We start from the raw sequence: 16,751 nt of genomic DNA, 5'->3' as shown, positions 1-16,751 counted from the left end.
TGGCCTGGGCCCCTCTCTGAGAGCAGAAAGGATGGTGGCTGAGCCACCAAAGGCTATCTGGCTGGTTGGGGCAAAGAGACAAATCAGGCCCAAGGCAGCTCAAGGACAGAACAGCCTCTGGCCAACGACTCTGGCCCCATTGGCATTAGTGACTCTTTTAACTGAGAATTGTCCATGTTCATGGTATTATGGGTATTTCTTTTCTTCCTTAAAAAAAAGTTCTTTTATTTTTGATTGGCACATAATAATTGTATGTCATTATCGGGTACAGCGTGATGCTTTCATTCAGGTATATATTGTGCAATGATTAAATCAGGGCAACTAGCAGACTCACCACCTTAAATATTCATCGTTTCTTTGTAGTGAGAACATTCAAAATCCTCTTTTGGAGCCATTTTGAAATGTACAATGCATTCTTAACTGTCTTCACCGAGTATCAGAACCAAGTATCAGAACTGACTCCTCCTTTCAAATAGTAACTTTATATCTGATGGCCAGCCTCTCTCCAGCCTGTCTTCCCTCTACTCCCCCAGTCTCTGGTAGCCACCAATCACTCTGAATTTGTACAAGATCAATGTTTTAAGGTTCCATATATGTGTGAAATCGTGCGGTATTTACCTTTTTTGTGCCTGGCTTATTTCACGTAACATAATGATCTCCAGGTCCATCCACGTTGCCACAAGTAACAGGATGTCATACTTGCTAACAGTATTCCATGGTGTACGTGTAGTACGTGTTCTTTATTCTTCCACTGATGGATGTGTAGGATATTTCCATTTCTTGGCTATTGTGACTGGGAGTGTGGACATCTCTTCATCATACCAATTTCATTTCCTGTAGGCGTACACCCAGGAGTGGACCGCTGGCTCTCACAGCAGTTCTCTGTTTCGTTTTCTGAGGACCCTCCATACTGTATTCCAGGTGGCTGTACCAATTTACATTCCCACCAACAATGTGTTAGAGTGCTCTCATGGGTCTTCGTGGACTCTTTTCCTGCCATGTGGACCTGCTCACCTGTGAATGGAGTGGCAGCCCATAGCGCACACTAACTTCCTATTACTGCTGCAATCACTACCAAAAATCGGTGTCTTAAAATGACACTGATTTATTTTCTCAGTTTTAGGGATCCACAGTCCAAGACTGGTCTCTGGGAGGCACTCAAAAGTGTCACCATGGCTGGTTCCTTTGGAAGGCTCTAGTGGAGACTCCTGCAAAGTCACTCCTCCCAGCGTTCAGGGGCAGCCTGCGTTCTTTGACTCGCAGACCTCTTCCATCTTCAAAGCCAGCGCTGGTGGGCAAGCCTTTCTCGGGCCATGTCACTCTGACCCTTGCCTCCCTCTTCGGCTTACAAGCACTCTTGCAATTACACTGAGACGACTTAGATCATCTGGGACATTCTCCTCATCTCAGGATTTAATATCTGCAAACTTCCCTTTGCCACGTAAGGGAACTTATGAACAAATTCCAAGGTTAGGAGGTAGTTTTTTGGATTTTTTTTTCTTTGGTGTGTGTGTGTGTGTGGGGGGGGTGGATTATTTTGTCTACCAAACAGGGTATTACAAATCTCCAACTACACTAGATAAAGACACAGAGTTTTCCAAAATGGTTGCATTGATTTGGATTCAGCAGTGACTGTGGCTCCACATCTTTGCCAACACTTGGTATGAGAGTTTAAAATTTCTGTCACCATTGGCTTCCGTACACTGCCTTTCAGAGAGATGGGGAAGGGAGGTGAATGGTTTCTACACTACCAGCCAGCGACCAAGTCCTCCCTGAGTGAGATGACCGCCTGGAACTGGGCTACCACCACGTGCCCGGTTTTTAGCATCCTTTGCCAGTCTGCTTCCAGCTCCCACTCTCTTTAAATTGTAGATATTCGATTGGCCACTGGCTGTGCTATGGACTTCAGTTCTGCCTGGTGATAGATGACTTCTGGGTCCTCACCATCCTGTCAAGCTGGGTTTTAACCATATGACAAGTCTCCCTGAGTGGTGACAGTGGAGGATGGCTATGTGTTTGAAGACAGATGCATCCCTAAATTAAAAGGCACCAGCTTCATCCCAGTATTTCAGCTGCTCTGCCCGTCATGAACTTGGTGCTTGCCTTGGCTTAAGGTCATTAGATAACTAAACGGTTGTGAAGCCTGGGCAGTGGGAATCATCGGACATGCAGACCCAATGCTTCCAGGGGAGTTCAAGGTCCAACAACATGGTAGAGAATGCACTTTCCTGACCTTACACACATTTTGCATGAAACAGAGCTCCACCACAGCCAGTAGGATCCTGAGACATCCGTGAACAATCGCCCACACTGGTACCTTCATGCAAAGTCTGCAGCTTTTACCACGAAATCTCACTCTCCAGGGAGAATCCCAGAAACTAGAGGGAATGCTGGGAGACAGTTCTCACAAAGTACAACTTTATAAAACACCATTTCAATTCCCCTTTATGTGCTGCAAATTCTCAGCCTGGGCACCATGCCCAGTGTAACAACAAATAAAACAGATGTGTTTTTCCATTTGCATTGTTCAGGAAGTTTCATATTAAGTAGTGCACAAGATATGTCATCTATATGCTGAAATATTCTTATAGATTGACTGACACAGGGAACATCATCTGTCCTGAGGGAAACAAATGCCTGAACACCCAAATACCAGAAAAAGTGTTTCCAATCTGTAATTGAGAAGTTTCATATTAAGCAGTTCAAGAACATGGCAGCAGAAGGAATGGTCAACACTCTTCTGCTCTGTCTCTCCTACTCAGAAGCAGGGTATTCAAGGTCTGCTCACAAGATGCTGCGAATCTTCCTAAAGGTGTTAGGATGTTGAGTGGCCTTGCTAGGGGTGGAACCCAGGGGTCACAAACCATGCTAGAGCACCTCCCCTCGAGGTGAACAGAGGCTTAGGACCAGGTGGGAATGAACAAGAACAAGGGCTGACCTTGGTTGGTTGGAGCTGATCATTACCAAGGTCTGTCCCTAGGTCTGGCTTTTGCTCACTCCTCCATCCTAATTCCCACACATCAGAACCCTCCCCAAACCTTGTCATTTAGCCCAGCTGTCACCATCTCCATCCTACATTCCTCACTGCACCCAACCAAAGTGGTCCCATGGCCTCAATCCTCACAGCCTTACTTATACCTCTTCCCCGGCAGATAAATAGGGCTGTCATTCTATTTGGGTGACCAGGTACATCTTTTCTCTGGTTGTCTATAAGAGAGGTCAGGGACGGTCTTAACCCTCTTGACTATCATGATAGGCAGGGTCTCTGGCCCCATAAGCCAGAGCCCAAACCTTCTGTGTGGAGTTTTGGGGGAGGAACTCGGAGCAAAGGCAGCAACAGGATAGGAGCACACAACCTCCACTGGTCCCCTTGCTTTAAGTGGCCAGGAAAGTGCAAGCACAAGGGCCCAGGACCGGCCTTCTCAGGGTTCTAATTGGACATAATCAGACATTATCTGTGATGCAGCCTGGTAAAACACTGCAGTCAGTAAGGGCAGGAAAATAAACACCTGTACCAAGAAGATTGCTGAGAGAAATGTGCCTTCTACATACACACACACACACACACACACACACACACACACACATACACACACACACACGGCCACACGTGAGCACACGGGAGCTGTGGGAGCATCTGTTCCTTTTGCACTCCCCCCGAGTCTCAACCAGCCAGCCCTCTGTATCCATAGGTTCTACTTCTGAGGATTCAACCAACTATGGCTCAAAAATCCTCAAAGGTTGCATCTATACCAAATGTGTATGGAGTTTTTTTTCCTTGCCATTATTCCCTAAATAATACTGTATGCCAACTGTTGGGTAGTAGTACAAGTAATTTAGAGGTAATATAATGTGAAGGACATGAGCATCCTCTGAGTTTGGTATTCTTGGGATACTAGAATCTTGCTACCAATCCTCCAGAGATACTAGGGGACTACTCTATTTGTAATCCAAACCCCCCAAAATTAAGCCTTATCCTGGGGCACAGTTGGAGCTGGCAAAGCTCCCCATCTGTTGGGACAGGGAGGCAGCAAGGGTCAGCACAGAGCTGTCTAAGCTCTTCCTTCATCCCCACTGTACCAGCAGGTCAGCACTCTGCAGGGATAGAAAAATCTGGAAATTTGGCACAGGGTAGTTCCTGCAGCAGCACTTCTACTTGGGCCCTGACCCCAGTTGTGGATTTCAGATTCTTTCTTCCTATAGCTCTGTGACTTGCGGTTCACAGTGTCTCCAAGGCTGAGTGGCTATACCCAATCCTGACTTCCCCAGCAAACAGCACCAGAGAAGCCTTCAGAAAAGAGACTCTTCCCCCCTGCTACAAAATCTGAGCCTCTCCCCGAGTCCTGAATACTCGTGTGCAGGGAGATGGTTGCATCCTGTGGTCACAAACCCAGAGAAGAGCACGTTACCTTCTGGCCGCGGTTTTGGCTTCTCTAAACCTCCATCTTGCATAAGCTCAAAGGCAAAGGAGACATTCAAGACCTGGAGAGAGAGAGGCAGGGTACACAGGGTATGTCTCAGTACGTGTCATCGCATACTCATCCTAGACCCTGGGGACCCCGAGACCTGCTCCTGGGAAGTGAAGGAGCTCGGCACTGTAGCTGGAGGGGCAGAGGCTGAGCTAATCTGAAGCAGCAACATGGCTACAGAAGGGGCAGGCCTCGTGGAGCCTGGGCAGCTGATCCCGCCTGCTGGTGGAGGAGCGCTGTTCCTTTCCTACTGTGTTCCTGTGTCAACTGCCAGGACTTCAAGCTTGGTGATGTCATTGCACACATTGGGAAGGATCAGATGACAAGACAGGTTGAAAAGGCGGAGAAGGATCTCTGGAACTTTGCCTCTTATCTAGAAGGCAGGATGTGGCAGGTCACAAGAGGCTGTCTGAGCCAGGCTGGGCATGGGCCTCAGGTCTGACCGGCCTCATGGCCACCTCCCCTGTCACCTCTGGAGAGTGATGCAGCTGGACGTGCCCTTGGCAGGGGATCGTGGCTAGAGGAAGGGAAGGTCTGTTTGGGATGCTCAAGCTCTACATGTGGATCCTTCCCAGCTCAGCAGCTCGTGAGAATGGGCCTCGCCTCCAGCCCCTGAAGACCCAACAGCCCAGTGAAGGGGAGGACAGATCAGCTGGATGTGGGCTATGGGCTTCCCTTGATGCCCCTCCCGGTTACCTTCTGTTCAAAGCTGTCTGGGGTCAGGAAGAAGCTGTGCAGGGGCACAAAGTAGCCCTCTAGGAGCCCCATGAGAAGAACCAGGTACACTCCATCTGCAAACTGGAGGTAGAGAGCCAGGTGAGGGAAAGAGCCAGGTGAAGGAGAGAGTCAGGTGATAGTGCTGGCCCAAGTCTGCCCACCAAGCCCCATCCAGAGGGCTCATCAGCTACCAAGTTATCTCACCCAAAGGCAACCTCCCCATGCAGACTGCAGGTGGGGGTGAGGGTGGTGGCCTAAGGCAGGCAGTCTGCTCTGTAATGGCCTTCCCCCAAACTGGCTGGTCCACACAGGAGCCACAGGCACAGATCCCCATCTTAGTTGACTAGCATTTACAGAGCACTAACAGCATAGCCCTCCTGATTTGGGTGTGGGGCCTGGAGTCCATCAGGTGTGGCTCCTGCCCTTCAGAAGGTCACAGTCCCATGGGAGACTGCTGTGAAGGCTGTGTGGCAGCTGCCCTGAGAGACTGAGAAAGGCCACCCTCCTACTGAAGGTGGCAGAGAGGTCTTCTGGGAGGGGTACTGCCTGAGCAGAGATGCCAGGGATGAGGAGGAGCTTGGGTGGGTGGGGCACAGGAGACGTGACAGGTGGTGATCAAGGTGAATAGCACTTGCTTTCTGAATGGAGAAAGAACTCTGGTGTCCTACAGGCTTGGGACTAACCCAGCTGACACATGCAAGGTGCTTTGAACTGCCTGGCACATGGGTGCACCTAATAACTATTAACTACTGCCATTGTTGTCTGGGAAACAACAGCAACCAGGGCTGACTTCCTAGCTCTTGGTGGCAAAGCAAGAGGCTTAGAGCCTGGACCCTTCCAGGATGTAGTGGTCAGAGGGGTTGGGGAACCTGGTCCAGGGGATAAGAGCTTCCCAGGCTACATCCTGCTCCAGGGAGGGCAAGGACTGTGTGCAGGCGGATCAGGGTGGGCTATGGGGGCAGTGGGGGAGCAGGCTTAGGAAGGAGTTGGTGTTCCAGGTGGAGCTGTCTTGAGAAAGAGGTCTGGGGCACATCTGATATTCTAGAACCTTTCAAAATGGGCTGGGCCAGCACATGCTCATGGGTGCCAACAACAGTTTCTGGGGTTTGCAAGAGGCCCAATTTCTTGGGATCACTGTAGGAAGACTAAGGTGTGGGAGTGTGGGCCAGGCCAGTGCATGTGCCCACTGAGCTCTGCAGGGTGGCCAGCCTGGGCCTCTGCTCAGCCTCCACTGAGGGCTAGAGAACATGAGCCTGGTCCTGACCTAGGGTGGTGCCTCCCTGCTCCTACCTGCCACCTGAGGTGGGTAGGGTCTGAGTGTGGCTCATCTTATAGTACCCATGGTAGACAGGAGAGCGGATCTCAGAATCTCTGTCGAAATCCATGCCCTCTGGCTGGAAGCCAGTCAACTGGGCCTCATCCTTGTTGTGGTTGGAATAGGCTGAGGGTAAAAGAATTCAATCTTTGAACCCAGGAGGGACCCTGGGTTAGGGGAAGGGCAGCTCCCACACAGACTGCTCCCCTACTAGGTGGGAACAGTGGGAGAAATCTACAACAGACCCCAGAGCTCTGGGCTGTGGCTCCCTGCCCTGGAAAGCAGGTGAAAGTTCCAGAAACCTGTTCTAGCCCCCTTGAGGAAGCTTCATTTTTCTAAAGTCTTCCTTATTTCCTGAAAGAGTACACTAAGTTCATTCCACAGTGGAGAACTCAGACTCAGCAACGGCCTTTACAGATAATGGGAGGTGGTGGCAAATGAAGCTGTACTACAGAAGTTCACCTGGAAGGAGAGGATGTGGGGAATCAGGGTACAATCCTTAAATACGAGTATAGACAGTAGAAAAAGAACTCTCTAGTAGGTTCTAGTTGGGGAATCTGGTGGGGCTAATGGACACAGGTGCCATCTCTGGAGGCACCAGGAGGCGCATAGCATCACTTAGCGGGTACTGGTACAGAAAACACACCCTGAATCTCATCATGAGAAGAACAATCAAGGGGTATCCTATAGTTGCCTTCATCTGATAACGGTACTGTGGTCACCTAAGAGAATTTGTTTTTAAGAGATGTATGTGAAATATTTAGGGGTGGAAAGAGAGAAAAAGATGTGACCAAATATTAACAATAGGTGTGTCCAGGTGAAGAGCATACAGGTATTCGTTCTTGCAACTTCTCAAAATAAAAAGCTGGAAAAAACCCCAAATCCACAGAGCAATCCATCCAGTTCAGCACAGGTTCCCTGCCCCCCCCCCATCTCAGCCTGGAAAACCCTCCTGGCCCAGGGGAGGGGTACTTGGAGCACTGCCTGGCAATCAGGGCCCTTCCCCCACCCACACCTGGGCTGTCACCCACCTGGGTTTCCAATTCTGTGACCTCCAGGTTCAGTTTATTCAGATGCTTGTTCACAAAAGTGATGAGTGTCTAAAAGAGAAGTACAGGGACACTGAGATGCGAGGCCCCCCTGGGACTTCCCGTGAGGATGGGCAACCTGTGCAAAGGCCCCAGGCCAGCAGGGAGAGGTGCAAGTCCCTGCATGGTTCCCACATGATGCAGGGCTGAGAGGAACTGCTAAGTGCCAAGAGGCAGGATGACAGGGGGGGTGTCTGAGCCTAGGGGCGGGGGGAGCAAGGGGAGTTGGGAAGGGGCCAGAGGCAAATGGTCCTGCTGGGTCCTTCCTCTGGCCTCTTCTTTGTGGCAGCTGCCTATGCCCAGGGAGACAGGGAATGTGCACAGGGAGCAGGGAGGCTGGGCTCAGTGTGGGGAGAAGACAGGGAGGGCATGAGATGGGAGAAGAAAGGACCCGAATGAGGCACTAGTGAGGACAGCAGGTGAACAGACGTTGGGGGAAGCCACCAGCACTGCCACCACAGGAGTGGGTTTTCCTAATGTCGTGGGCATCCCACCTCCCTCGAGGTACCTCATTCCCACCTTTTTCACCACGTTGAGTTTGTCGGGCGCGTGGTCAAACAAGGTGTCGAAGGCATCGCGTTCTGAAAGAGGGAACCGTTATGTTGAGCACATGGTGGCTTCTTAACAGGAAGGCCCACCCAGGTTCCAGAGCCATGAGCCTTTGAGGGCCACTTGGTCAATCAGCTACCATCAGGAAGGCTCCGGGTTCAGGCTGTTCTGGGAACGTCTGGGCCTGTGGCTGAGCTGGGTTGTTACCCTCAGGGCCTTTCCTGTGTGTGCCTACCCTGGTGTACAGGGCTGAGCTGGACGTGGGGGCTCTGCCAGGCTGTGACCTGGGACTAGTCATATCATGATGTAGTCATGGTTCTAAAACATTTCTGCAGCTATCTGAGGTAGAATGTTATCCACATATCAAATCATCCCACCCTCTAAGTTTCAAAAGCAGGACAGTCACACAAGCATCCTGGCAGAGGTCACAGATAAGAGGACGGGCACCGGGGAAGCTCCAGGTTGGAACATGAGTGCTTCCTCCTGAGGGATGTAGGTCATGTTAATTCTCTGCCTCAGTTTCCTCTTCTGTAAAATGTCACCTTTAAAATGAACCTCCCCCAGTTGTCGCGAGGACAGAAGTGTTCTAGAAACTCCAACATGTTCCACCCATGCACAACAATGCATTGTTTTTAGCATGATTGAAACATTATGGAGTAGAACCCAGGGCAACCATCAGCGTCATAACACACCCGCGACGGCGCTCCCTGCATGGATTCTTACTGCCGCTTTCTCAGAACCCAGGGGTGAAATGATGGGAGGGGATCTGAGGCAGGCATCGGGAAGAGTCTCCAAGACAAATTTGGGGCTGAGAGGTCTTGTGGCCCGAGGCCTGCCTTTTTCCCCCACTTGTCATCAAAGGGTCAACCTGAGAAGGCTATAAAGGTGATCTCTGACGTTCACCAAATCAACAAACAAACCCAAGGTTCTGGGACATAGGGAAGGTAAAAGCTGTGCTGAGGGAGCAGGGAGAGGGGACAGTCCCTAAGGGTGTTTGTATACCTCTTCCCATACTTCCTCACCACCACGCAGCAAGACTGCCTGAAGGTGCAGGGGCTGCGCAGATGTAGCCAGCAGTTGTTCTTCTCATCAGTTAGCTGCACCCCCCTCCCCCAACCAGTCTGCTGCAGACAGATACACGTCCAGTCTCATGCAACTCACCGTGCCTTCCGGAAAGAGCCCTGGAGGAAAAAGAGAAAGAAAGCAGGGTGACTATTCTCTTGACCCCTTAGGAGAAGCTAATCCTGTGAGAGGATCCAGACCCTCCCTGCCTGTTCATGGTTGAGGACTTCAAATAGCCTCCTTCCGCTGCATCTTATACTGCATTGTCTCTGCTTCCTGAGGCTTCACTCTTGTTACCACCTCGGCCCCCTGCTACATTGACCTACTGGCAGGATGCTGCTTAAAGGACCATTTCTTGTTTTAACTAAAATCACTAGACTGCCTGCAGTTACGAAAAACACTGGACTCATGAAGAAGATTCCCAATGAGGGAATCTAAGGATTCTTAGGAGCAGAGATCAAGCCACCTCTGATGTGGAAGGTCACTGCCCAAGTTGCTGTGGGCAACTGGCTGGGGAGGTCAACCTTGTCTCTCCTGTCATGCCCCCAAGTTGCACCTGCCATTGATGCAGGGTAAGTTTCTCTCAACAGGCCAGCAACTAGAATCACTTATAGCAGAGAAGCAGCAAAGTTTTAAGAGCATAATCATTAGAGATAGAAGACTTCGGTTTAAGCCCCCCCCACCACACCCCCCAAGCCATTTTGTTTTGCTGTGTGATCTTGATGGAGCAAGCTACTAAACATCTCTGGGCTTCAAGTCTCTTATCTCTAAAATGAGAATAAAGGTAAATATCTCAGTGGGATATTGTACATAATTCTTAGTGTACAGGAAATGCTCAAAACATTTTTAAAAATACACTTTTGGTTTTTATTAGGATTCTTATGATATTGGCTTATCCACCTGTGCATCTATCACCCACTAAATGACAATTTGTGTGTAGTGTCTGGGAAAGAATAATGAACTTGGATAACTGCTGGAAAGATCAATGATACAATTTCCTTCATCACCCTTGGGCTGTGGGCCTTTGGGCATATAATCATTGCTTCCCAGGTCCTATTATGAACATCAGTAGGTACCAAAGGGCTTTAAGAGTTGCACTGTGTTCTCATTACTGGGAGTTGTGCCGTATTTATGTATTGTGGAAGGTGTGGCAGAGAGAGGGAGAGGCCAGAGGAAGCACAACATGCAACTGAGAGATGGTTCTGGAATCTGAAACATCACACTCCCCGACTCAGGAATTCTTTCTGCAGGCCATGCTTCTCTCTGGTTTGTCTTCCTCTTTTCCTGAAAGTAACACAGTGACAGAAACAAACCCAGCCAGGGAGGGAGGTAGGACAGTGAGGATCTCCTTCCCAGCAGGCTTAACCCCTAGAAGCTCTGCCTTAGAACCAAGGCTGGCTTTCATGTGAGGCTTCATTACCACCAGCAGCCCTTGGAGCACCTCTCCATGAACCATAGACTGGGTCTCTAGGGAAGGGCCACTCTACATCTCTGCCCCTACCCTTGGCCTGAAATGCACCTGAGGCTTTTTTTAAAAAAGACACACACACACACACACACACACACACACACGTCTAGACATGCAGAGCCATGACTGGAGTGGGAGGGAGCTTGGGAGGTGTGGTCAGCTGCTTTCTGGGCAGGGGGTGCATAACTGCCAACACACTGAACCTCACTATGCCTCTGGGTTAGGAAGTGCTCCCCACTCAGAGATGAAGAAATTGAGCTCAAGGAGGTTCAGGGGCTCAAGTCAGGCTGGCTTAGAGGGCTCAGTTCTTTTCTCTCTGCTGCTCCTGTTCAAAGGGAACAGAGAGAAAAGCTGGGTATCAGGGACGGCTGGAGACCGACTTTGCCCAGCTCTGCTCAGGTCCTGTCCAATGATCCCAACCCACCCCATATAACAACCTGCTTTTCCTGCTTAAGAACAAAGCTCTAGTTCCAAATTGCAATCCTTTTAAATGTCCTAATATTTATAATTTCTAAAAGTAAATTGAAAAACAAATAACAAAAACCCAAAAGACAGTGCTAAGGTAGAGAGGGACTTTCTGGGTCATGGCATGTGACCAAATAAATCAGATTCAGAAGAGGAAGAAAAACGTCCTTTTGAAGGTTAACAATTTAAATTCCACCCTGTGTTTATGGCATGACGATTTCATGCTGGTTGGCTTTTTTGGGTACACTTTTTCCTGGAGTGCCACAAAATTAGAATTTTTCAATCACTGCTAATTCCCCCTCTCCCCACTTCCCCACCTAAGTTTGTACCTTAAGCATCAAGAGGCATGTTTTGAATGCATGGAAAAGGCTAAACTATAATCATTGGCTGCAGGCTAATCCCTCCTGCAATCCCAATAAATGAAAACTAAATATCAGCAAATGGATGAATTTCGGAGAAACATCTGTGTTCCATTACAGACTCGCTGGCAACAATGGTGTTGACATACTCTGTGTTACCAGTTATTTCCTCTTGGATTTGCCGAGACTGGAGGATTCCTTCTCGTTTCTGAAATGGGGGGTGGGGAGAAGGGTTGGGAGGAGGAGAGAGAGAGAGAGAAAAAAAAAAGGACTTTAGAAAAATACAGAAAAACTGATTGGCATTCCTGACACTGAGAAAGTTACTGCTCTTTAAGAAACACACCCAGAGAAGCAATAACGCTGGAAGCGAAAAGAGGGTCCTGATTTTGGGGGGACTGGACTGTACCATTAGGATGTGAGTGCATTAGTGTGTAGTCCAAACAAGTAGGCTGTTTCTTGGATGAGGAGGCTTTCCTTTTCTTTATTGGAAGACGTTCTGCTGGAAGCAAACTGCCTCCTGGAGTACACAGTAAACCAAATGGAAATAAAGGCCAGGGTGTGTCTGCCCTCCAGCTGAGGCCAAGCGGGGAAGCTGAGAAACACACTTCACTGCAGGGCTGGGAGGGGGAACCCAGGCCAACTCCAGAATTCACACAGAGGCAGCGGGTTTGTTTGTTTGATTTTTTTTAACTGATGAATAGGGGAGCTTTTAAGTAAGTCATGCGATCCTCACCTAAGTATCAGGTTCACTCTTTGAGAAAAGGTTAAGCACCCTGGAGATTCACTCCGTCCATCACCTGTCCACCCCTCTCCCATCAATTCATCCTCCTCTTTACCTACTGAACAGTGCCTTCTAGATATGAGGCCCTGTGATGGAGGCACAGTAAATACTATGGAGCATATAATGTGATTTTTGGGCCTTAAGAAACTTGGAGTAAAATGGGGGTGGGGAGGAGGCAGGTGAGGATGGTCCCCCTCAATGGGCCTGGTTCATGCCCTATGGATGGGGTCTCTTCTATTCTCCAAAGTGTTAATAAACGATGTGGTCACTCTATGCAGAGAGAGAGGGCTGGAGCAAGCATTTTCAGGTCAGAGGGTCAGGGAAATCTCGTGAGGGGAGGGTGTCCTGGAGCAAGAACTTTGAGGGAAGATGGGATTTGGCTGGACACTGAGGAGCGGTCATTCCAGTGGCAAGAATGACCCCAGCCAAAAGGCAGAGTTAGGACAGCACCAATGTGTTCCAGAGACTGACTGGAGGCGGGGGCGGGGTTAGTCGGTGGGTAGCTTGGAGTACCTGTTTGGAGAGTTTAGCCCTCATCCTATGGACAAGGAACCAATGAAGGGGCATCAGGAGGGACAGTCACTCTCCTGGGTCCCTAACACAGCCAGCAGGATACTCCAAGGACCTGGACCTGGCATGGGATTGACAGCAAATTCATCTTCCCAAAGGCTGAGTGTTAAGAAGGGGCCTCTGGGCCTGGGGGAGACGGGCGCTCAGCTGCCTTCTTGAGCCTCCTGCCAAAATTTCCTTGCGTTCTCAGTAGCCACAGACACGAGGGCCCCTGCAGAACACTGTTACTTAGGGAAAGGCAGGGCTAGGTAAAGCAAGCATTCATCCGAATTAGATGAAGAAGAATGGACTATCAAAGCAAATAGGAAATTAAGAAAGAAAAAAAGGTATTTAAAGGGAACCAGGTAAAAATAAATCAGGACTTTATCCAAATTCAGTTTTAAAATATTCAATTTTTGCACGGATCTAATGGAGTGCTGTATCTTATGGGATCATTCACAGACACAGAACCTCATCTTCAGATTCATGCGGAATTAAATACAAACAGAGAAGAAAAACGTGGGTTCAACAGCCCCTCTCGCGGCACCCTGGCTCAGTGGCATCACACTTGTTCCCTAGAGAGCTCTCCCTGCAGTTCAGCAGCGACTTTCTGCCAACGTGGAGTCTTGCTTGTGTTCCTGTTCTCCTGATAAAGCAAAACACTCCGTGAAACCTGGCATGCACCGATGCCACTTTACTTAATGAGTCCCCTCACCCCCATGTCCTCCTGCTAACAAAACTGCCCACAGGAGAAAAGAAACCAACAGCAGCCTTCTGATGGCCCATAACTGAGATCAAAGTAAGGCATGAGCCGTGGGGCCTGCAGAGAGCACTCTTTCAAAATAGGAGCCCCTCTCCCTGCTCAAATCTTCAATTGTTCTTGGGTGTTTTTTTTTTTTTTTTTTTTTTTTTTTGTAATCCCAACTTGCAGATTTTATTATTTCTGTTAGAGGTCTGTTTATTCAAGCTGGTAAGAAAGATACTAAAATGTTCGATACATTAATGGATAGAGAATGGGGACGGACTGTCACAAAATGAAGTAAAAGGCCAGTTGGCATAAAAGTATTTATCTCCACTAGCCATGGAAGACCTCTGCATGAACAGAATGGCAGTATGCTTAGTTATGAAAAATATTTTTTTCAATGTTAATGACATCTAGTCACCAAGGTACTCTTTTATGAATTACTCCAGGCAGCATGATTTTTAAGAACAGACTGTTTTATTTTTAGAGCAATTGTAGGGTTCACAGTGAAAAGGAGAAGAAGGTGCAGGAACTGCCCATCTTTCCTCTGCCCCCTCATGGGGTCCTATCTTGTCCACTATGAACAACTTGCAGAACAGTGGGATACTGTTCAAAATGAGGAGCCTGTACCCCTACATCCATCTCATCCACAGTCCATTCTTTATGTTGGGGTTCACCTTGGTGCCGCCCTGCTCAACCTCTTCATCCCTTCTTCCCCAGTGGTAGTTTTTAAAAACACAATGAGATGGGTTAGGATAACACAATGGAGATGGCCTGGTTCTCTAGGAGGAAGCCTGTCCCAGGACACTCACAGCGTATATAAGATCCCCGTAACACTCAGGAGGGAGGGGTCTCCCGCCTGGAGGCAGGAGTCCCCTCTACCTTGGTTGGGGTAGTGTACTAGCTCCCCAGACAGCGTATATAAAATGTCAAGCACGAGGCCTGACACTGGCGAGGAGCTCCCCAAACAAAGACAGTACCTGCTGGTCAGCTGCACTTCTGGTCTGAGCCACACAGCTTTCTGCTGGCTGCTGACAGCCCTGTCTGCTTCCTATCTGTGGTCTACCCCCTGCAGGCAGGGCCAAGGCGATATATTTCTATTATGCTCTCTTGATGCTTCATACAGTTAAATCCAGAAGATGTGGAAGAAATGCTTTTCCCTTTCGGCCTGACTGATCAATTGTTTAGGAGCACAGTGGTGTCCTCCCCTCCTGTCAACATTTGATCCCCGAGAGTTCAGCTCAAAGTCCTTTTGTCCTGGAAACTGGTCTGATGAGGCAAAGTTTACCAGCCCTCAAGTCTCTCCCTCACTGAGGGAAGGCAGAGCTGCCATCTTGTTCTCTATTCCAGGAACCCTGGCTAGTCCTGGATGTCCAGCGAGCTGCTTGTATGGGGAGCTCTCCCTTGTAGCATGTTTATTTGGAAAAGAACAGAAGTGAGCAAACAAAATGATGACCTTTTGCTAAATGGGCATAAAGCTGGAAAATAAAATTGCATTTGAATACTTAACAGGGTTAGAAGCAGAGGGAGATAGTCCTGGGGAGCGAGCACACCCTCATCGTGGAAATTACACAGCCATATGTGAATGGAAATTCCATCCAACAATCTGGAAAAGATGACTTGAAGTCCCAGCTGTGCTTCACTGGGCGGCTGAGAAGCAGCAGTGCCTCCAGGACTGACCTGCCAATTGGGGTCTCTTACACACACACACACACACACACACACACACTCCCTTACGTGCACCATACCTGCCTCTCCCAATACCTGTCCATCATTTGTTTAACTTAAATACACACACACATATTTATACACACACACACTCTGCACACTCCTGTACACAAATGCACATATAGCATGTGCACACAGGCATGCATCCTTCTGACCCTACTACATACACTATGCAAACATACACAACACACACTCTTAGCTGCACATGGCACAAACCATTCCTCTACAAAACACGTATATCCCAGGCACATACCTCCCACAACACTATACTGCACATAAGCACATTTCCCCCGGTCCTTTGCACACTTGGTAGGGATAGTGCAGCATGCACTGGAGAGCTCCCCTGGGTGCCTCTCAACACACTTGCATCCATCCAGCTGTACTTCCACCAATCTACCCAGCATGTCTTCACTGTCACAGGAACTCAGTCTCTAAAACTCTTTAGTGGCACAGATGCTTGTGGTGGTGGTGTCCATCTTACCTGGACCACGACCACTTGGATGGAAACATGGTCTGGGAGTCGGATTGGTGCTCGGAAATACTGAGACAGAGCAACCAGCAGATGCAAGATGGCCACCAGGCTCTTGGCGTGAACAGCTGAAATGGAAGAGGTTTTAGAAATTAGGAGTCTCAGGTGCTAGGCAATAGAAGCAGAGATTCAAAATGCAGCAGCACCCTATCCAATGCTCCCTTAACCCTAAAGGTGAAGGGACACCCTTGGTCATCATATGCCTCACCCTGGAACCCTCAGTTTTTGGTCGTCTTGGATTGTATTATTGCTGGATGTCCAATGTGTCACCTATACTCTAATCCCAGGTTCCCATCAGGACCCTGACAACTGCTGAGTTCTGAGCTCAGATCCGTCCCTGCAGCCCCAAGTCCCTGTTTACTCCATTTGGATAACCATGAGCATGTCTGCTCTGCACCCTCTCCCTTCCCATGTGACTCTGAACTCTGGATTATCACCACTATCTCTGCCCCTAGTCTGAACATGAATCAGACCCTCAACAGATGGACACTAAGTCAGGAACCCCTCCTTTGTTCAGGACTTTGAAGATCCCTAGAGGAAGACATGAGGGCTATCCTGAGGCTGTTGCTGCTCTCTCAGTGTAGGCAATGCCCTGGGGGAGCAGCTGGGAGGGATGTCCATGACCCAGGAGGCGTCCAGACCTGCTGAGCCAGGTGCTGAATGGTAAGCCATTTCTACTAGGGAAGCCTGGCCCTATTGGGTTATAGTTTTCTCGGTAGAGGAGAAGAAAAGGACTGACTCGATGAGGTGCCTATAGGGTCAGGCTGCCTGCACCTTAAATTCTGACTTCATTAATTCTACCATTTATCTGCTGGCAACCGACCTTGGGGTGGAGAGTACTTATGTGGATACACAAGTTGTAAGGATTTCCAAAGATAAATAAAGTTCCTGGAACACAGCAGGTACCCAGGAATGACAGGTATGTTTTTA

The 16,751-nt window shown here is 49.0% G+C and overlaps 1 protein-coding gene across 1 annotated transcript in view; it reads right to left on the bottom strand.

The window, feature by feature from the left end:
- The window catches only part of PARVA (parvin alpha), a 154,341-nt gene that overhangs the window by 9,778 nt on the left and 127,812 nt on the right, over positions 1-16,751 (bottom strand). The window contains exons 6-12 of the mRNA XM_081275374.1: positions 15,774-15,889; positions 11,642-11,700; positions 9,300-9,319; positions 8,109-8,170; positions 7,533-7,601; positions 5,166-5,267; positions 4,410-4,482 (exon numbers count right to left, since the gene is read on the bottom strand). Coding sequence (XP_081131500.1) covers positions 4,410-4,482; positions 5,166-5,267; positions 7,533-7,601; positions 8,109-8,170; positions 9,300-9,319; positions 11,642-11,700; positions 15,774-15,889 — 501 coding nt within the window. The remainder of the gene's footprint in view (positions 1-4,409; positions 4,483-5,165; positions 5,268-7,532; positions 7,602-8,108; positions 8,171-9,299; positions 9,320-11,641; positions 11,701-15,773; positions 15,890-16,751) is intronic.

Source organism: Spermophilus citellus (assembly GCF_964194105.1).
Source record: "Spermophilus citellus genome assembly, chromosome: 2".
Classification (NCBI taxonomy): domain Eukaryota; kingdom Metazoa; phylum Chordata; class Mammalia; order Rodentia; family Sciuridae; genus Spermophilus; species Spermophilus citellus.
Note: the sequence above shows the minus strand (reverse complement) of the source record. Positions and strands in the feature narration are given on the sequence as shown.